This window comes from Heterodontus francisci, chromosome 14 (genome assembly GCF_036365525.1).
Source record: "Heterodontus francisci isolate sHetFra1 chromosome 14, sHetFra1.hap1, whole genome shotgun sequence".
Lineage (NCBI taxonomy): Eukaryota > Metazoa > Chordata > Chondrichthyes > Heterodontiformes > Heterodontidae > Heterodontus > Heterodontus francisci.
The window spans coordinates 30,357,010-30,380,139 of record NC_090384.1 but is presented as its reverse complement, the minus strand read 5'-3'; the positions used below and the strand labels follow the sequence as shown (position 1 = coordinate 30,380,139).

The following is a 23,130-nucleotide window of genomic DNA, read 5'->3' as shown; positions in this document are numbered from 1 at the left end:
GCATGAGTTGTATTGGATTTATTTTAAACAAATAATGATTTATAGGTCTTTCTTTACTTCTTCCCATTTGCAAAAAAAATCATGATTTTTAAATAAAAAGTACAATTGATCTGCGACAATTTGTAGATTTGAAATGCTTATTTTATTAAACAAAGTTTAAAAAAAAGAGTACAGGGCCAGAGAGAACTATTTTAACTCAAAGTAAACAGGAAAGAGGTATCAAAGATAAAGCTTTGAGTCAGAGAGGAAGTAGTAGTGCCAGTTATAGAAAACAGGTGGCAGTAAAAAGAGTGGACACAATTTACCACATTTAATCAAAAAAAAATCAGTCAAAAGATTTATAGATGTAGAAAATATCATGCTAAAAATTTATATAAAGTAGAAGGATTTTAAAAATGAACTGAAAGGATACCAATTTCTCACAGCCCATTAGTGAGAGTGTCTTTGTTATAATTCATACAAAAGAAAAGCAGTATGAATCAAAGCCGTAACTCTCATTCACTGTTTAAAGCTCTTCCTCTCATGTTAAAAAAAAGACTTGCATTTATATACCACTTTTCATGACCACTGGATGTCTCAAATCGCTTTACAGTCAATGAAGCACTTTTGAAGTGTAGTGACTGTTGTAATGTAGGAAACGCGGCAGCCAATTTGGGCACAGCCAACTCCCACAAACAGCAATGTGATAACGATCAGATAATCTGTTTTTGTGATGCTGATTGAGGGATAAATATTAGCCAGGACATCGGGGATAACTCACCCGATCTTCTTCAAAATAGTGTCATGAGATCCTTTCTATCCACCTAAGCAAGCAGATGAGGCCTCAGTTTAACCTCTCATCAGATGTTCTCCTGCCTTTTAGTTATAAAAAGCATATTTTATGTTTTTGCTCTTTTCCTTAGTGCAAAAAAAAACAGAATTTCAGCATTGGCTCTGAGTGAGTTGGGAGTGTCTGTATTGTGATGCAGAAGGCATCACGACTATATGAAACAGGTTAGACAGATCAGTGGGTCTTTATGTATCCGTTATTTTTGTATGGCTTCCCCTAATCAAATTGATCAGATTACATAGAAGGACCGGGAATGGGCACAGATTATTTTAATAGTATGTATATAGGTTTTAAGATCATCTGAATTATTTATAAATTATGGTTAACTTTGCTCTTTAAGGTTTCGGTATAAAAAAATCCTTCATGCTAATGACAGCTCTGCTGATTATGGCAAGCAGTTATTCTTTAGACCTTGAAGTATTTAGTATGCAGTAATTTTGTTTCTCTTCAAAAACAAAGATTGTGGTCAGGCAAAGACAGGAGGAAGAGAAATTCTGCAGTATATTTGGTTGGAACACTTTTTTAAAAAAACTATTGGACCTGAGTTTGAAACCAGCCCCATATGATGTAAGGGAAGTCTGCCAGTTGTAAAGGTCTGAAGTGACTAGTTAGTTTGAACAGCCACAATTCATATACGAATGGGTTCACACTCAGAGCACAAAACTATATATAATTCTGGCAATGCAACAGAAGACAGGCAATAAAGCATGTCTTCAAAACTGAATTATCACACTGGAATTGCAGGGTGGGTGGTTGGGGGGGAAGGGGGAATGTCCTTCTGAGGTTGGATTTGAGATGAATTGATATGACACCCATCCAATCCATACCACTGGTAATCGATCCAAAAAGCAGGAAGAAAAGACACAGCTGGTTCCTCTTCCTAATGTGTACAAAATTAATCTGCAAAACTTTGACAGATTTGTGAGAGGTAAAGTACAACAAAAATCTTTACTAAGGAGATTCAGTTTAAAAGAAAAAATAGCATTCCCAAATTTTTCTTACCAACTGCACAGTTGATTTTGGCATTATTCGCACAGCGTCAGCCCCTAGAGTTGTTAGTTTGTTGGTGATCTGAAGGTTGATGGGTGTGTTTTGAGAGTCTGCATTAACCACCGATTTCTGAGGGTTGCTTAGAGCTGTTACCATGGCAATGGTAGGTCTTGGTGTAACAACCGAGGCAGACATGGTATGCGTTGTTTTTAGTAAAGTTAGTGGTATCTGCTTTGTGGTAACAACTGAAGTGTCAGTTATTGTTTTCTGTGGATTAAAAAAAACATACAAAAATTGTAATTAGGCTTTTTGAGTAAATAAACAATCCACAGACATAGATGGAAACATTTCAGCCTTTTATTTTATAACCTGTATTTTTAAATCAGTATTTCTGCATTTCTTTTTCCAATGTTGAAGAAAACCTGTGAAAGAATAAACATGTAGAGCATGCCACAAAAATGGGAGAACAGATAAAGAACATGGGTAGCACTGGTACATTAACTGAGTTTGTTTTAATATCTGCTGGAAAAAAAATTAAGGTTCAATATCCAAGATGATCTTGCTTTTCTCTGCACACTGAGTAGTTGTTTAAGTTAGTTATGCAATACAGAAGAAATACTAAACTGCTTGAGAATTTGCAGAACACTGACATGAAAGTATAGGTCTGTGAGCTTTGCTGAGAAATGAAATTAAGCACGCAAATAGTGACAACGGTTACGTGCTAGTATTCTTCTACTAATCACTGATCTCTGCTGATCTGCAATGTGATACTTCACATAGGATCAAATTATGGCAATTTTAACCTTGCGTAATTGAGGCAAAAGTAAAAGTTCCATACGCGCCATTTCCCTTTTTACAAGGCACTTTATGTATTATTTACAACACAAAAACAGGCCATTCAGTCCAATAGGCCCATGTTGGAATTTATGTTCCACACGAGCCTCCTTCCACCCTTTTTTACCCAGCCCATCAATATATCCTTCCTCCCTCACGTGTTTATCTAAACATCCCTTCAGTGCATCTATTCTAAATGCCTCAACTACTCCGTGGTAGCAAGTTCCACATTCTAACTACTTTCTTCCATTAATTTCCATGAAACCAAACTCCTCTGAAACACAATAACATGTAAAAAAGGAGGCAGATACATGCAAAGTATACTTGATACAAATATTATTCAAATGGGACATAGATAAATACAGTACTATTCCTGTGCTTTGCTGATGCCAGTGACTCTATGAAGAATCCAATTGCAGGAACTTAGATCTCCTGCTACAGACCTCCAAAAGCACAAGTTGCACATTGATCACTATTGACTGTCTAATGACATTTTTACTGCAAGTTAAACAAGTAAATGTCAAGTCTCTTCTTCCAGGCCCCACCAGGCAAAAGAATGAATATTTATCTGCTCAGGTGGATCTCAGGCAAAAGCATGCCCAATGTGATACCTGGAAGGACTGAACTCCATCCAGTATTTCCCAATAATTAAGTAAAGAGGTACAACTTTCCGTAATTTATTACACCAATGTACTTGACTGTGTGTCATAGAAAGTTATCCAGTGATGGATTAAAATATTTGTTTTCTTGCTTACTTCAAAAGAAGTGATTCGAACTTGCAAGGGGCCAAAGGCATGAAACCACAACTCTGATTGCTGGCTTTCAATTTTTAGCATAAGTACAATAAAATCTAGAGGGTAACTGGAACATGTCATTCATAAGAACATAAGAAATAGGAGCTGGAACAGGCCATTTGGCCCTTTGAGCTTGTTCCGCTATTCAACAAGATCACGGTTGATCTTCTACCTCAACTCCATCTTTGCACACTACCCCCATATCTATCAACCTCTGACTTAAAAACACTCAACAACTGAGCATCCACAGCTCTCTCAGATACAGAATTCCAAAAATTAACAACCCTTTAAATGAAGACATTTTTCCTCATCTCAGTCCTAAATACCCCTTATTCTGAGACTGTGAACCCATGTTCTAGATTCCCCAGCCGGGGAAACATTTATTCAGCATCTAACCTGCCAAGCCTCTTCAGAATTTTATATGTTTCAATTAGATTAATTCTTCTAAACTCCATGGAATATAGTCCTAGTCTACTCAATCCCTCCTCATACGACAGTCTCCTCATTCCATACAGCAAATATGCCCTTCCTTCAGTAAGGAGACCAAAACTTCACACAGTACTCCAGGTGTGGACTCAACCAATGCCCTATATAATTGTAGTAAGACCTATTTACTCATATTCCATCCCTTTATAACAAAAGCTAACATACCACTTACCTTCCTAATTGCTTGCTGTACCAGCATGTTAACTTTCTGTGACTCATGTTCAAGAACACCCAAGTCCCTCTGAATGTAAACATTTTGCAGTCTTTCACCATTCAGAAGTTGATAACTTCAAGTTTGCAACATTGTATTCCATTTGCCATGTCCCTGCCCACTCACCCAACTGTCTATATCCCTCTGCAGCCTCTTTGTGTCCTCGTCACCATTTACTTTCCCACCTAACTTTGTATTGTCAGCAAGCCTAGAGATGTACACTCAGTCCCCTCACCTAAGTCGTGTATATAGATTGTAAGTAGCTGAGGCCCAAGTACAGATCCTTGCGGTGCCCAGCTTACAGTCTGCCAAGATGCTATATAAATGCACACTGTTGTTGACTGTGGGCAGCGATTCTGATGCCAGTCACATTGGGGAAGAGTGTTCACCAGCTGAATGTGGAAATGGATTCACTTAGTCATCCCATTTACTGATACACCAGCACAGTCACCCTGCAGACCGTTCAGCTACCTCACATTTGTGAAGGGATTTACAGTTTTCCCACCTGTTAACATCCTAGCTTTCAAATTCAAAGGATTTGATGCATTGCTCCATGGAGAGCTGTCATGGACTCGATGGGCCGAATGGCCTCCTTCTGTGCTGTAAATAACTCTAGAACCCTAAAATGTCCCATTCATTCCTACACTGTTTTCTGTCCACTAACCAATCCTCAAACTATACTAATGTACTATTTCCAAAACCATGAGCCTTAATTTTGGGTAATAAACTCTTGTGGGGAAACTTATCAAATGTTTTTTGAAAATCCAAATACACTACATCCACCGGTTCCCCCTTTATCCTTCTAATAGTTACATCCTCAAAAACTAAAGCATATTTGTCAAACACGATTTCTCTTTCATAAATCTATGTTAATGCTGCTTAATCATATTATGATTTTCTAAGTGCCCTTTTACCCTGCCCCTAATAACAGATTCTAGCATTTTACCTACCACTGATGTCCAGCTAACTGGCCTAAGGTTCCCTGTTTACTCTTTTTCTCCTTTCTTAAATCACAGGGTCATGATTGCTACCTTCCAAATCTTGTGAACTGTTCTAAATCGAAGGAATTTGGAAGATCAAAACCAATGCATCTCTGCAACCAACTTATTCAAAATCCCAGGATGCAGGTCCGCGGGATTTTAATACAGTAAATACGATTAAATAAAGTGGCATCAGCACAAGGCAAGTAGCTGATTAGTGAGTAGCTGGAATTTATTCACGTTTAGAGTCATAACGTTATACAGCACAGAAACAGGCCCTTCGGGCCATTGTGTCTGTGCCGGCCATCAACTATTCTAATCCCATTTTCCAGCACTTGGCCTATAGCCTTGTATGCTATGGCATTTCAAGTGCTCATCTAAATACTTCTTAAATTTTGTGAGGGTTCCTGCCTCTACCAGGCAGTGCGTTCCAGATTCCAACCACCCTCTGGGTGAAATTTTTTTTCCTCAAATGCCCTCTAAACCTCCTGCCCCTTACCTTAAATCTATGCCCCCTGGTTATTGACCCCTCCGCTAATGGAAAAAGTTTCTTCCTATCTAATCTATCAATGCCCCTCATAATTTTGTACACCTCACTCAGGACCTCCCCTCAGCCTTCTCTGCTCTAAGGAAAACAACCCCAGCCTATCCAGTCTCTCTTCATAGCTGAAATGCTCCAGCCCAGGCAACATCCTGGTGAATCTCCTCTGCACCCTCTCCAGTACAATCACATCCTTCCTATAGTGTGGTGTCCAGAACTGTACACAGTACTCCAGCTGTGGCCTAACTAGCGTTTTATACAGCTCCATCATAACCTGCCTGCTCTTATATTCTATGCCTCAGCTAATAAAGGCAAGGATCCCATATGCCTTCCTAACCACCTTATCTACCTGTGCCGCTGCCTTCAGTGATCTATGGACAAGTACAGTCTCTGTCCCTCTGACCTTCTGTACTTCTTAGGGTCCTACCATCCATTGAATATTCCCTTGCCTTGTTAGTCCTCCCAAAATGCATCATCTCATACTTCTATTTTGCAATTCCATGGAAAGTACATCCTGTTCCATGTGGGAATTCCAGGACCCTTTTTGTGTCCTGGACAACATGTGCAGCAAGTGTTGTCAGCTGGAGCTCTGAGGTTTTGGAGCATGGGTAGCAGCTGAAGTCACTGCAGTGCATCGGTGAGGCTGAGAGGTACGTGGATAGGATATTTCAAGAGGTATTGTGAATTGTGAGGAGGTTAGTGATAGACTTCACCAGCTGATGCAATGGGCAGACATGTGGCAGATGAAATTTAATGCACAGAAAGTGAAGTGATACATTTTGGTAGAATGAACAAACAGAGGCAATATAAAATAATGAGTACAATTCTAAAGGGGTGCAGGAACTGAAAAATATGGGGTTTTTTGTGCATAAATCGTTGACAGTGGCAGGGCAGGTTGAGGAAATAGTTAAAAAGGCATACTGGACCCTGGACTTTATAAATAGAGGCATAGATACAAAAGCAAGGAAGTGACGAACCTTTACAAAATGCTGGTTCAGCCTCAACTGGAGCATTGCACCCATTCTGTGCACCAAACTTTGAGGATTTGAAGTCTTTGGAGAGGCTGCAGAAAATATTTATAAGAATGGTTCCAGGGATAAGGAACTTCAGTTACCAGGAGAAGATTGGAGAGGATAGGGTTGTTCCCTTAGGGCAAAGAAATTTGAGGGGGGATTTGCTAGGGGTCTAGACAGAGTAGATAGAGAGAAACTGTTCCCACTGGCAGCAAGGTTGAGAACCAGAGAACACCAATTTAAGGTGAATGGTAAAAGAAGCAATGAAGACATGAGGAAAAGCCATTTTACACGCAAGTGGTTAGGATGTGGAATGCAGTGCTTGTGGTGGAGGCAGATTCAATTGTGGCTTCCAAAAGGGACTTGGATGAGCACCTGAAGGGAAAAAAACTGCAGGGCTATGGGCAAAGGATGGGGGAGTGGGACTAGCTAATTTGCTCTTGCAGAGAGCTGGCATGGGCTCAACGGGCTGAAAGGCTTCCTTCTGTGCTGCAACCATTCTATGATTCTATGATTTGTTGCCACTTAGTCCCATTAATTTCTCCAGTACTATTTCTTTACGTTCCTCATTCTTGCTAAACCCTTGCTTCTGCATTAATTCCAGAGTTTTTTTTGTGTCTTCAACCATATTTGTTTAATGCCTCTGCCATTTCCTTATTCCCCATTAAAATTTCACCTGTCTATGCTTCTACTGGGCTGTTTACTTTCTCTAATGTCTTCCTATTTACACACCTATAGAAATGTTTTCAATCTGTTCACATCTGTTGCGAGTTTACTCTCATTCTCTTTCCTCATCAATTTTTTGGTCCTTCTTTGCAAAATGCTAAAACCCTCCCAATCCTCAGGCTTATGACATTTTTTTAGCGGCATTATAAGCCTCTTCCTTTGATCTAATACTATCCAACTCCTCGTTAGCAATGGTAGATGACTTTTTCTATGTGGATTTAATGCTTTAAAAGGAATGTTTATTTGTTGCAAATGTATTAATTCTTTAAATGCTACCAATTGCTTGTCTACCGTCATATCTTTTAATCTAGTTTCCCAATCCACCTTAGCCAATCCGTCCCTCTTATCTACGTAGTTTACTTTGTTTAGATTTAAGATCCTAGTTTTGAACTTAACTAAATCACTTTCAAACTCAATATAAAATTCTATCATAATATGGTCCACTCTCCTCTAGAGGCACCTTTAATACAAGGGTATTATTAATTTTCTCACTGCACAATCTGGATCCAAAATAACCTGTTCCCTAGTTGACTCATCAACATACTGATCTAGAAAACTATCTTGTATACATTCCATGAACTAGTCCTCCACACTTTTACTGTAAATTTGGTTTGCCAAGTCGAGAAGAATAACTGGGAATTCAGTGCTGCTTTTTTTAACCTCCGGTAGCTTGTGAATCTTTTTCTTTTCTCTCTAAGCTAGGTAATTGTAACTTATTACTTTACTAAATTAACAAACTAGATAAACTAAGTAATTATTAAAAGTAAAATAACTGATTGAATTTTAAAAAACTACTTCACTAAATAAATAAGGTTAGATAGACATGGCAGGGCAGGTGGTGTGCAGTAACTACTTCAAGAGGGAGTTTGTGGAGAGCATTCCAATACCAGACAACCATATCTGCTGTAAGTGCCTGCAGTTCAAGCAACTTTGGCTCAGAATTCTTGAGCTGGAGTCCAAGCTGCAGACATTGCAGGGCACCAGGGAGGGGCACAGTTACCTGGATACTTTGTTCCAGAAGGCAGTCACAGCACTTAGGTTAAGTAGAACTTTAGAGTTGGTCAATGGTCAGGGGCAAGAGAATGCGACTACAAGTCAGGAAGACAGTGGGGATCCAGGATGTAGCTCTGGAAGATCCTCCGGCCTTAACTTTTACCGACAGGTAGGAGGTACTTGTTACCTGTATGGGTGAGAACAAGAAATGCAGGGGGAATTGGCAAACTGACAAAGCACCATGGTGCAGGAGGCCATTCAAGTGGGAGGAGTGAAAACGAATGCAGTAGTGATAGGGGACACTATAGTCGGGGATAGATACTGTTCTTTGCAGCACAACTAGGAGTTCTGAAGGCTGTGATGCCTGCCCGTTGCCAGCGTTAAAGATATCACCTCATGGGTGGAGAAGAACTTGGAATGGAGGGAGAGGAATCAGTTTTCATGGTCTAAATAAGAACCAACGACATAGCTAGAACGAGGAATGTTGTTCTGCTGAGGGAGTTTGATGAATTAGGGTTCAAAACAAAAATCTCAAAACTAATAATCTCTGGATTGCTACCTTTTTTTATTCATTCATGGGGTGTGGGTGGCGCTGGCTAGGCCAGCATTTATTGCCCATCCCTAATTGCCCTCGGGATGGTAGTGATGAGCTGCCTTCTTGAACCACTGCAGTGCTGTTAGGAAGGGAGTTCCACGTTGTTAACCCAGCGACAGTGAAGGAACAGTGATATAGATCCATGTCAGGATGGTGTGTGGCTTGGAGGGGAACTTGCAGGCAGTGGTGTTCCCATGCATCTGCTACCCTTGTCGTTCTAGGTGGTAGATGTCAGAGTTTGGAAGCTGCTGTTGAAGAAGGCTTGCTGAGTTGCTGCAGTGTATCTTGTAGATGGTACACACTGCTGCCACTGTCCGTCAGTGGTGGACGGAGTCAAAGTTGAAGGTGATGGATGGGGTGCCAATCAAGCGGGCTGCTTTATCCTGGATGGTGTTGAGCATCTTGGGTGTTTTTGAAACTGTATCCATCCAGGCAAGTGGAGAGTATTCCATCACACTCCTTACTTGTGCCTTGTAGATTTTGGATAGGCATTGGAGAGTCAGGAGGTGAGTTACATGCTGCAGAATTCCCAGCCTCCGACCTGCTCGTGTAGCCACAGTATTTATGTGGCTGGCCCCATTCAGTTTCTGACAATAGTAACCCTTAGGATGTTAATAGTGGGGGATTCAGTGATGGTAATGCCATTGAACATCAAGGGGAGATGGTTAGATTCTCTCTTGTTTGAGATGGTTATTGCCTGGCACTTGTGTGGTACGAATGTCACTTGCCACTTATCAGTCCAAGCCTGTATGTTGTCCAGGTCTTGCTGCATCTGGATACGGGCTGCTTCATTATCTCAGGAGTCATGAATGGTGCTGAACATTGTGCAATCATCAGTGAACATCCCCACTTCTGACCTCATGATGGAGGGATGGTCATTGATAAAGCAGCTGAAGATGGTTGTGCCTAGGACACTACCCTGAGGAAGTCCTGCAGTGATGTCCTGGGACTGAGATGATTGACCTCCAACAACATCTTCCCTTGTGCTAGGTATGACTCCAATCAGTGGAGTTTTCCCCGATTCCCATTGACTCCAGTTTTGCTAGGGTTCCTTGATGCTATATTCGGTCAAATGCTGCCTTGATGTCAAGGGCAGTCACACTCACCTCACCTCTAGAGTTCAGGTCTTTTGTCCGTGTTTGGACCAAGGTTGTATTGAGGTCAGGAGCTGGGAGGCCCTGGCGGATCCCAAACTGAGCATCAGCGAGCTGGCTACTGCTGAGCAAGTGCCACTTGATAGCACCGTCGATGACACCTTCCATCACTTTGCTGATGATCAAGAATAGACTGATAGGGCGGTAACTGGCTGGGTTGAGTTTGTCCTGCTTGTTGTGTAAAGGACATATTTGGGCAATTTTCCACATTGCCGGGTTGATGCCAGTGTTGTAGCTGTACTGGAACAGCTTGGCTAGGAGCACGGCTAGTTCTGGAGCACAAGTCTTCAGTACTGTTGCCAGAATGTTGGCAGGGCTCATAGCCTTGGCAGCATCCAGTGCCTTCAGTCATTTCTTGATATCACGTGGAGTGAATCGGATTGGCTGAAGACTGGCATCGGTGATGCTGGGGACTTCAGGAGGGGGCAAGATGGATCATCCCTTCGGCACTTCTGGTTGAAGATAGATGCAAATGCTTAGCCTTGCCGTTTGCACTGATGTGCTGGGCTCCCCCATCATTGAGGATGGGGATATTTGTGCAGCCTCCTCCTTCTGTCTGTTGTTTAATTGTCCACCACCATTCACAACGGGATGTGGCAGGACTGCAGAGCTTAGATTTGATCTGTTGGCTGTGGGATTGCTTAGCCCCATCGCATGCTGCTTCTGCTGTTTGGCATGCAAGTAGTCCTGTGTTGTAGCTTCACCAGGCTGGTGCCCTTTTTTAGGTATGCCTGGTGCTGCTCCTGGCATGCCCTCCTGCACTCTTCATTGAACCAGGATTGGTCCCCTGGCTTAATGGTAATGGGGATATGCTGGGCCATGAGGTTACAGATTGCAATTGAATACAATTCCGCTGCTGCTGATGGCCCACAGCGCCTCATAGATGCCCAGTTTTGAGTTGCTAGATCTGTTCGAAATCTATCCCATTTAGCACAGTGGTAGTGCCACACAACACAATGGTGGGTACCCTCAATGTGAAGACGGGACTTCATCTCCACAAGGATTGTGCAGTGGTCACTCCTACCAACACTGTCATGGACAGATGTATCTGCAGCAGGTAGATCAGTGAGTACGAGGTCAAGTATGCTTTTCCCTCTTGTTGGTTCCCTCATCACCTGCTGCAGGTTCATTTTATCAGCTATATCCTTTAGGACCTGGCTAGCTTGGCCAGTAGTGGTGCTACCAAGCCACTCTTGGTCATGGACATTGAAGTCCCTCACCCAGAGTACATTACCCTCAGTGCTTCTTCGAATTGGAGTTCATCAGCCCGGGGGGGCAGGGGGCGCGGGCAGTAGGTGGTAATCAGCAGGAGCTTTCCTTTCCCATGTTTGACCTGATACCATGAGACTTCATGGGGCCCGGAGTCAATCCTGAGGACCTCAACATCGACAATTTTTTTGTGATGGGACTTTTTTTGCTTCCTCCTCTCATCTGAAGTGCCTCTTGAAACAAACTCCTCAAAAAATCTTGAAGAACTCATACCCAGACCCCAAGACCACTTTTCTCAACAGCACTCTGCAAGCCCATCCCACTTTTTCCACCCACCAGGATCTATCTCACCCACATCTACCAATCCCTCACACAAATCCTCCTACACACAAGTATACCCTTCCACCAGTATCACCCCAGCAACCCTCTAATCAACTCCATATTACCAACACACCACTCCCAGTATTCAATGTCAGAAACCCCACCCAATACTCACTACTCCCATTTCCCCAACACCTCCTGCGCCTTTCACATCTCACTCCCACTGTTAACAAACCACTGGAGCCCTCCCCAAATGCTGCTAAATGATTACATTTCCACCCCCGCCCCCCCCCCCTGTTTAGTACTTCTTCATACCAAAAGGCAAGACATTCAATAAGGTGCAACAAAAAAGGGTGCTTCACAAGGTGTTTGGGGGGGCGGGGGGAGATATATTAGCATGGATAGAGGATTTGCTAACTAATAGAAAAGAGAATCGGGATAAAAGGGACATTTTCAGGATGGCAAACTGTAATTAGTGAACTAGTGGTGTGCCACAGGGATCAGTGCTGGGGCCTCAACTATTTAAAACCCATATTAAAGACGGATGAAGGGACTGAGTGTATTGTAGCCAAATTTGTGGACGATACAAAAATAGGTCTGAAAGCAAGTTGTGAGGAGGACACAAAGTGTCTGCAAAGAGATGTCGATCGGTTAAGTGAATGGGCAAAAATTTGGCAGATGGGAGTATAATGTGGGAAAATCAGAGGTTGTCAACTTTGGTGGGAATAGAAAAGCAGATTGTTTACATAGGGAGTGACTGCAGAATGCTGCGGTACAGAGGGATCTGGGTGCCCTTGTACATGGAATACAATAAGTTAGCATGCAGGTACAGAAAGGAATTAGGAAGGCAAATGTTGGCATTTATTACAAGGGAGATGAAGTATAAAAGTAGGGAAGTCTTGCTACAATTGTATACAGAATTGGTGAGACCGCACGTAGAGTACCACATACAATTTTGGTCTCCTTACTTAAGGAGGGACATACTTGCATTGGAAGCTGTTCAGAAAAGGTTCACGAAGCTGATTTCTGGGATGAAGGGGTTGTCATGACGAAAGGTTGAGCAGGTTGGGCTTATACTCATTGGAGTTTAGAAAAATTAGAGGTGATCTTAGTGAAACATAAAAGATTCTGAGGGGGCTTGATAGGGTAAATGCTGAGAGGATGTTTACCCTTGTGGGGATGGGTCTTTCTGGCTGAGTTTTTGTTTTTCAAAGGAATGTATTTTTGTTGAACATTTTGAATTTAAAAAAAATTTCCACTGTTCATTTACCACCATACCTTTAAGTCTATTTACCCAATTTACCTTAGCCAGTTCTCCCCTCATGCCTACGTAATTGGCTTTACGATTCTGGTTTGTGATTGGAACATGTCACTTTTGAACTTATCATGGAATTCAATGATTATGATCACTGTTTCCCAGTGAATCTTTTACTATGACATTGCTAATTAACCCTGCTTCATTACACAATATTAGATCTAAGATAGCTTTATCCCCAGTTGGCTCCACAACATATTGCTCCAAGAAACTGTCCTGAAAACATTCTACAAACTCATCTTCTAGACCACTCCTGTCAATTTCATTATCCCAGTTTATATGAAGATTAAAGTCCCCCACAATGATTACATTGCCTTTGTTACAAGCTCCAATAATTTCTTGTTGAATGCTCTGTCCAACGGTATAACTACTGTTAGGGGGCCTATTAACTACTCCCAGCAGTGTTTTCTAATTCTTGTTATTCGTCATTTCCACCCATTCTGATTCTACTTCATGATCTTTTGGGGCCCGATCCTTTCTTATTAATGTCCTTATGTCAACCTTTACCATCAGTGTTACCTGTCCTCCTTTGATATTCTGTCTCTTTCCGAAATATTGTGTACCCATGGAACATTTATTTCCCAATCTTGATCACCATGTAACCATGTCTCTGTAATGGCGATTAGATCTAAATCATGTACCTCTATTTGTGCCACTAGTTCATCTATCTTATTGCAGATGCTTTGCGCATTCAGAAGTAGAATGTTTAATTTCAATTTTTGCTTCTATTCCCTTCAATGACTTATTTGCTGATGTACAATTTCCGTTAAACTCTCTGTCCTTTCCTGTCCCATTCTCCTTGTCTTTACCCACAATGTTCCGATGTCTTGGCCTCTCGCTTTCGATTTTGAAATTGCACCTCTCCCGAACCCTCCCCCACTCTGTTAGTTGACAACCTCCAGTCTTGTCTGCTGCCTCACTCTTGAGTTTGTATGCACTGTCCCTTCCTATCATACCCTGATTATGATTATCCTTATTGCTATCTTGCTCTCTTGCCTTCTCCTCTCTCTTTAAATTATCACATCTTCCCTCACTTGATCCTTGGCCCCCCCCACTATTTAGTTTAAAGCCCTACTGCCCTAGTTATACAGCTCACCAGAATACTGGTCTCAGCACGGTTTAGGTGCAGACTGTTCCAACAGTACAGCTCCCACTTTCCCTAGTACTGGTGCCAGTGCCCCATGAATCGAAACCCATTGCTCCCACACCAATCTTTGAGTCACGCAATTATCTGTCTAATCTTATTTACCCTATGCCAATTTGCTCATGGCTCAGGTAATAACCCAAAGATCATTACCTTTGAGGTTCTGCTTTTTAATTTAGCCCCTGGCTGCTCATACTGTCCATATAGAACCTCTTTCCTAGTCTTGTCTATGTCACTGGTACCCACGTGCACCACGATAACTGGATTCTACCCCTCCCACTGCATTTTCCTTTCCAGCCCCGTGCAGATATCCCGAACCCTGGCACCAGGCAGGCAAGGTAGCCTTCTGGACTCTCGCTCTTGGCTACAGCGAACGATGTCTATCCCCCTAACTATATTGTCCCCTACTATCACTACATTCCTATTTAGTCCCCTGGCTTGAATGACTTCCTCTACCATGGTGCCATCAGTTTGCTCATCCATCCTGCATTCCTAGCTCTCATCCATACAAGCTGAAAGAACCTCAAACCTGTTGTACAATTGCAAGGGCAGAGGCTCCTCCACTTGTGCTTTCTCAATCCCCTTACCTGCCTGTCTCGCAGTCATACCCTCCTGTCCCTGACCATTGACCAAATCAAAAGACCCTATCCTATGGGATGTGACTGCCTTCTGGAAAAAAGTGCCCAGGTAACTTTTCCGTTCCCTGATGCATCGCAGTATCTGTAGCTCGGCCTCCATCTGACTGACTCTGCACCGAAGCTCTTTGAGCTGCAGAAACTTACTGCAGACATGGTTGCCATGGCTCACACTGGCGTCCATGAACTCCCACATACTGCAGTTGCAACACATCACCTGCCCTGCCTTCCTGATTGTATTTTAAATATTTAATTATTTATTTACTTAATTAATAGGAAATACTCACCAGCTTCACTACTATTAGTAAATAAAACCTTACAATTACTAAAATTACACGGGTTGTGAAAGATAAATGAGAAAAACCAACCAAACAATCAACTACTGTTTTCCTGAGACATCACACTCTGATTTTTTTTTTTCTCAGAACGCGCCAGTCCGCTCTGGTGACCTGGACTGGCTAGCCCTTTTAAACTGTGCCAGTCTCGGGTCTTGCTCCTTCCCGCCGCTGCTGTTCTTTTAAACGGTGCTGGTCTCGCTCAGACTCGCTCCTTCCCACCGCTACTGTTCTTGTAAACTGTGCCAGTCTCGCTCTTTCCCATTGCCGCTGCTCTTTTAAATAGTGCTAGTCTCGCTCCTTCCTGCCGTCACTGCTCTTTTAAACTGTGCCAGTCTCACTTCAGAACATTTTTTTTTTTACATAGCAAGTGGTAATGACCTGGAACTCGCTGCCTATGAGGATGGTGGAAGCGGAGACGATGAATGATTTCAAAATTGTATGGACACTTGAGGTAAATAAACTTGCAGGGCTATGAAGTAGAGTGGGGGAATGGGACTAACTGGACTGCTCTACAGAGAACTGGCATGGACTCGATAGGCCGAATGGCCTCCTCTTCTGCCATATGATTCTATGACTCGATAACCTAACTAATATTGCATACTAACTTGCTTGTTGTTTCCTGGGTTTAAAAAAAAAGATTAAAAGTAAATTCACGCATCTATCCTCAGGCTCAGTGCGGCTTCAGACTGGCAAATCGACAGTCAACAATTTTCTCACTTCGACAGTTACAGGAGAAGTGCCACGAACAGCGCAGACCACTCTACATTGCTTTCATAGACCTCACCAAGGCTTTGATATTGTCAGCAGAGACAGACTCTTCAAACTGCTACAGAAAATAGACTGCCCTCCTGGACTCTTGGGCGTCATTTCTTCTTTCTACGAGGACATGCACAGTTCCGTCAGTTGCAATGGAGCAACATCAGATGCTTTCAAGATCAGCAGCGGGGTAAAGCAGGGCTGCATCCTGGCACCAACTCCCTTTGGCATATTCTTCTCCATGTTGCTACTGTATGCTTTTGGCGACTCAAATAGGGGTATACACCTGCATACTAGAACTGAGGGTAAGCTGTTCAACTTGGGAAGACTGCACACTTTGGTCTTGGCATGCAAAGTACGTGAGTTGCTGCTCGCTGACGATATGGCGCTGACATCCCATAATGAAATACAGAGGTAAACAACATATTATAAACAAGAGTACAAATTTATAATTTTCACAAAATGTTTTGGGGATCAGATGCTGTAACCCAAAATATTACAGCATCTGGTCCCCAAAACATTACCTAACAAGGAAATTTTACTTATTCAGTCATCGTAAATCTTGATAACATGTTATATCTTACATGACATGACACCTCTATTGTTATAAAGCAACGTTCCTTCCAACCACCGTGAGTAATAAGACACAAAATCTGCGGATCTATGCAAGACAAATTAAAAGCCTGAAAGCACACCTTTTCCATATGCATTCGTCTTACTTGTTATTGTTATGAATTTTCAGTCACACTTTTCGGTCACAAAGTGGCTCAAAGTGAAACAGCAACAAACCATGACTGAAGAAGCTGGGAACATGCAAATCAAAAGGGGGTAAAGCAGCTAGAAAACTAACTAGAAAACCAATGCTGAAACACCAGGCAGGAGATACTAAGCAGAAAATTTTTAAAAAGTGAACCAAATCACTTAAAATGCTTTATGAAAAACAATTGACTACCTTTTCATCAAGCAACTGAAATGTAAAATTTATGAATTAAGATTTCAGAAATACATGTTTCACAGTAACATGATTATTTATCTACTTCTTAATTGTGTTTTTAATGACTTCCGTAAAGTTTTTAATAAGGTCTCAGCCTGCCTCAAAAGCCTAGGGCTTGACTAGATAGTGCCTCCCCAGAATTTGAGGGTTATCAACCACAGCTGTGACTGTGAAAGCGTACAGGTTGGGGAATTTCTCAGCATGTTTGGTGTTCTCTCAGTAGCTCTGAGTAGAACTAGCAGGGATTTGCTCTCAATATAGGATTGAAGTGTTTCTTTGCTTCTTCCAAAAAGTTCAAACAAACTGGAGACTAAATTCATAAAGCTTTATTTCAAGCAAATCTTCATTAGAATATTAACTGCAATTTTCTATTATGAACTATTCACTTAGACAACACCCGATTGTGATTTTCATTGTTGGCAGAAAATAAAATTTGCTTTATAAATCAAGAATATATTTCTTTTCCTCAGTGGAAAGGTGAAGAGGATTTGTTTATTTTACTAAGTGATTTAAACACACCTGGAAGATAAATTTGAATTATAGGATGCTGTCTGATTGAATGCCGTCAATGTCAATCACAACAAGCCCCTTCCTTTTCATTCTGAAAATGCAGTTTAAAGCTCCTTTCTACTCCAAAACATATTGGACTTTAGGTCAATTTCGATAATATAAAACTTTGAAAACTCAACAATGAATGTTTAAGCATTTTATGGAAATCCAGGTTTATTAAAAGTTGTGTAGTCAGCAAACTCCAACAGCAGAAACGCTAAGGCAGAAACGTAGTATTAACAAGAAACGCTGGAAATACTCAGCAGGTCTGGCAGCATCTGTGGGGAGAGAAGCAGAGTTAACGTTTCAGGTCAGTGACCCTTCTTCAGAACTGGCAGATATTAGAAATGTAAAAGTTTTAAGCAAGTAAAGCAGGGGTGGGCAAGAGATAACAAAGGAGGTGTAGATAGGACAAGATTTCCGAAGGGATCGTTTCCTCTGCGACACCCTGGTCCACTCCTCCATTACCCCCAACACCTTGCCCCCTTCCCCTGCAATTGCAGGAGGTGTAATACCTGCCCATCTACCTCCTCACTATCCCAGGCCCCAAATACTCCTTTCAGGTGAAGCAGCGATTTACTTGTACTTCTTTCAATGTACTATACTGTATTGGCTGCTCACAATGTGGTCTCCTCTACATCGGGGAGGCCAAACGCAGACTGGGTGAGTGCTTTGCGGAACACCTCCGTTCAGTCCGAAAGCGTGATCCCGAGCTTCCGGTTGCTTGCCATTTCAACACTCCACCCTGCTCTCATGCTCACACCTCTGTCCTGGGATTGTGGCAGTGTTCCAGTGAACATCAATGCAAGATCAAGAAACAGCATCTCATTTACTGATTAGGCACACTGCAATCTGCCGGACTGAACATTGAGTTCAATAATTTCAGAGCATGACGGGCCCTCCCATTTTACTTTTATTTTTAGTTACCTTTTCTTTTTTATATTTTTTTGTGTTTATTTTATTTTGTTTCATCTTAGTTTGTTCAGTTTGCTTACCCACTGTTTTTTTTTCATGTTTGTACTTGCGGCTGTTCAATTTTCAGTCCGTTAACACCCTATCTGTACTAATGCTTTGTCTTTCAACACACAATTAACATATTGTTTGCCTTTGCTCCATGACCTCTTGGTCAGCTATTCTGTGACCTTGTCCTATCTACACCTTCTCCTTTGTTATCTCTTGCCCCACCTCTTGCTTATAACCTTTCACATTTCTAACATCTGCCAGCTCTGAAGAAGGGTCACTGACCTGAAATGTTAACTCTGCTTCTCTCTCCACAGATACTGCCAGACCTGCTGAGCATTTCCAGCATTTCTTGTTTTTATTTCAGATTTCCAGCATCCGCAGTATTTTGCTTTTATATTAGCGTAGTATTAACCTTGCCTCAGTGACAACACCTTAACCTCTTTGTCGGAAGATCCTGAGTTCAAGTCCAAGTTCAAGTCCAACTTCAGAGTTGATACTATAATACAGAACTAAGGACTGTTGGCAGTCTTTTGGATGAGACATTAAACCAAGTCCCTCTCAGGTGGACGTAAAGGATTTCATGGGATTTTTTGAAGAAAGTAGAGATATTCCTTTGGAAACATGGCCAATATTTATCCCTCACCAGTATCCATGGGAGACTCACTAGTTTTACTATTAAAAGCAAAACTATGATAATAAAGGAAGCATAAGAGTAAAACTTTATGAATCAGAAAAACAAGTATATTGATGTATTTTGATTACAAACATTACAATGCAGGAGTTAAAAAATCTAATTCTATTAAATTATTTGATCAGTAACTCCGAGTCTTGCAGATTAACCACAGAAATTGTCAAAGCACAGCACACCCACCTGAAATGTGTCTCGATTTCCAGTAGAGGGAGTTCAAATGTAATAGTTCTAAACACAGCAACACTACAGACCCAGTTTCCCTTGCTAACAGAGGGCCTCCTAAACCACAGCAATACTGACTGCAGATTTCAAACAGGAAGTGACCCAATAGCCAGCAACATCAAGCTCTGGTAAAGTGATTACTGATTCCACACCTCCCCAAAAAATTAATACCTTGTGTTAAGTGATGTTTTCTTGGGGTTCAACCGCTGAAGGCTGAAGTCTGCACCAATTTTGTTCCTAAAATAATCTGCAAAATACAAATCTAAATATTCGACAAATGTTATCTCCATAAAAGTAAGGAGCTGTTACTCAGATTTTTGTTCAAAGCTGTAAAATAGGACCAGCATGATGCTTCCCTCCCCCTGCCTGCTGATGCTACAAAAGCAGTTTGAGCAACAGATTTAAAATGCATTTCCCTGATTTTTTGGGAAAATGCCATCTAAATAAACCACATTAAATTGATAACAGCTTGAGATGAAGCTTTTTCTGAAAAAGCCAGTCACAGCAAACAAGAACAAAATAGGACCATCGCTGTAAATAATTGTTTGAAATCTACACTTTGGCCCATGATCTGGGCAGATAGTCAATTTCTTATGACAAGTTGGAGACAAATTGAAGACTGGCAAAATAATTAGTATTTTTTTTTTAAAGAGCGTAGGGGAAGAAAGATCTTCCTTTACTGTTTTTCTTGCCCTACATTACACTGTTTGGAGCCAAGAAGACCTCTGCAAGAGTGTTGAATCCCGCCACCAGGATTAGCCTTCATTTCATTTTCCATCTGTTAGATTTCTGGCTTTTTACACTAGATATTTCTTTGGGTCTAGTGTAACTAGTCTCTCCTGTAAGCGGACCTCATTCCCTTATGAACCAGAAAGTACCGTTATTGCCCAAGATGCAGGTAAATGCAGCGAGACCAAGGGCTGCACAGGGAATCCCTATCTTACTCGAATATATTGTTTGCCTCCATGTGATCACCTCGCCTTCAGTAGTCAGAAGAGTAGATACACTGTTAAACTAGGCTATAAACTACATTTATCAGACTATAAACATATAGACAGTGTTACAGAACATTTAAAAAGATAAATGAGTAATACTTTTTTCCAAAAATATACTTTATTCATAAAAATTTGCAAAAAATACACAACAAAACAGTTCAAATTTCACATTTCGTAAAGTACAATAGAGATCAGATTCCTAAGATACAGAACATGAGGTGCCTCACAACTCTTGCCATTCCATTTTATATGTACATTTGTATTACACAGCAAAAGCATTTTTGGTGCATACAGCCCGAGGGGTTTAACACGGTTCCAGGCCCTCGGTTCACTATGGGGGGAGGGCCTTACACAATGGCCTTTCCCCATTGAGCCTTTGCCGCAGCTGCCCCATGTTTTACTGTGTTCCTCAGCACGTAGTCCTGGACCTTGGAATGTGCCAATCTGCAACACGGTCGTGGACAACTCTTTGCACTGGAAGACCAGCAAGTTTCGGGCAGAACAAAGAGCGTCTTTCACCGAGTTGATGGTCCTCCAGCAACAGTTGATATTTATCTCAGTGTGCATCCCTGGGAACAGCCCGTAGAGTACAGAGGTCGGTGTTACGGAGCTGCTCAGGATGAACCTCAACAAAAACCACTGCATCTCTTTCCACACCTGCTTTGCAAAGGCACATTCCAGAAGGAGGTGGACAATGGTCTCTTCCCCACCACAGCCACCTTGAGGGCAGCATGCAGAGGGGGCGATGTAGCTACATCTTGGTGTTTGTTTGAAAGTTCTAGCAATGACGTATTCTGCCAAATGCCTGATAGTCTACTCGGGGAACCATCCGACAGGATCCACCATCTCCTTTTCCCGCAGGACCTTGCGGACATTCTGTACAGACTACTGCCCGATGGACTCGTGGTCAAAGGTGTTTTTCTGCATAAATTTTTCCATGAAGGGTAGGTGGCACAGCACGGTCCAATTGAATGGAGCATTCTGCGGCAATGTGGCCAGACCCATCCTTCGCAACACCAGGGACAGATAGAACCTCAGCACATAGTGACACTTGGTGTTTGCGTACTGCGGTTCTATGCACAGCATGATGCAGCCATACACAAAGGTGGTCATCAGGATGAAGGTGACATTGGGTACGTTCTTTCCCCCCTTTATCCAGGGGTTTGAACATCGTGTCCCTGCGGACGGGGTCCATTTTCGATCTCCGGATAAAGTGGAAGATGGCTCGGGTGACCGCCACGGCGCAGGCATTGGGTATGGGCCAGACCTGCACTACGTACAGTAACATGAGCGCCTCGCACCTGATGACCAAATCCTTACCTGCAATGGAGAGAGAATGCTGCTCCCACATGCCCAGTTTCTGTTGTACCATGGCAGCACGTTCCTTCCAGTTTTTGGCACCACCCCCCCGGCTCCCTCCTAACAATATCCCCGGCACCTTCAGGTAGTCTGACCTGACGGTGAAGTGAACAAAGGATCAGTCAGCCCAGTTCCAAAGAACATGGCCTTGCTCTTGCTACGATTTACTTTGGTTCCCGAGGCCAGTTAGAACTGGTCGCAGATGCTCATTAGCCTGTGAACATACAGTGGATCCGAGCAGAAGACGGTGACGTCGTCCATGTTAAAGGAGGCTTTGACCTTGCTGCCTGGGATTGTCACCTCTCTTATGCCCGCAAACTTCCTAATGGACTCAGCAAGAAGTTTGATGCAGCAAACAGACAAGACAGGCGAGCGAGGGCAGCCCCGTCTGACTCCAGATTTGAGCGGGAAACCTTCTGATTCCCACCCATTAATTGACACTGCGCCACTGATGTTTGTGGAGAGCAGTTGGATCCATTTGTGGATTCCCTCCCCAAACCCCATTTTGGAGAGCACATCCTTCATGTAGGTGTGCGATATCCTGTCAAAAGCCTTCTGGTCCAAGCTGATGAGGCAAGTGTCCACCCCCCGCCCCCCTGCACATAGGCGATCGTATCCCTGAGTAGCACAAGGCTATCAGAGATCTTCCTGCCAGGTACAGTACAGGTCTGATCAGGGTGAATCACCAACTCCAGAGCAAACATGACCTGACTGGCGATGACTTTGGACTGAATTTTGTAATCTACATTAAGCAGTGGGATGGGCCGCCAATTTCTGATTTCCTTCCTCTCCCCCTTCCGCTTGTCGATGAGGGCGATGATGCCTTACCTCATGGATTCTGATATGCTGCCGGCCAGAAGCATACTCTCAAACTTCCAGTAGGTCTGGGCTGATCCAGTCCCACAAAGTTAAATACAACTCAACCGATAAGCTGTCACTTCCAGGAGTTTTATTCATCTTGAAGGACCTGATAGCCTTTGTCAGCTCGTCCAGAGTTAGCGGTTTGCCCAGACTCTCCCACGTACTATCATCCAAGACCTCCACGATAGATGACAGGAAGGCCGTGCTGTCCGTGGGCTTCACATTGTATCCCTGGCATAAAAGGATTTGCTGATCCTTAGTATGTCAGCCTGCGATGACATTTCCAAGCCATCCTCTTCCTTTAGGCTGCTGATCACAAAGTTCTCGGTGCGTACCTTTTGGAAGAAGAAACGCGAGCACATCTCATCCTGCACAACAGAATGGACTCTGGACCGGATGATGATCTTAGAGGTCTCAGTGGCAAAGAGCAAGGCCTGTTGGCTCTTCGCCTCTTGGAGACCCCCATCGACTGCAGCAGGAGCAGATTCTGCATTCTTTTCTGGAGGCAGGACATTTTCCCCTCTCTCTCACCCTCTGAGGATGAAGAACCTCTTGATGTTTGCCTTGATCACTTCCCACCAGTGCACCGGAGACTCAAAGAGGGGTTTCATGGTTCTTCAACCTTTGTAATC

General features: G+C 42.6%; 1 protein-coding gene across 4 annotated transcripts in view; it reads right to left on the bottom strand.

Annotated features, from left to right (window-relative positions):
- Nucleotides 1–23,130, bottom strand: part of phf21aa (PHD finger protein 21Aa) — a 430,721-nt gene that overhangs the window by 52,966 nt on the left and 354,625 nt on the right. For all 4 annotated transcript variants that reach the window (XM_068045947.1, XM_068045944.1, XM_068045945.1 and 1 more), the window contains one exon: nt 1,832–2,086. In XM_068045947.1, coding sequence (XP_067902048.1) covers nt 1,832–2,086 — 255 coding nt within the window. The remainder of the gene's footprint in view (nt 1–1,831; nt 2,087–23,130) is intronic.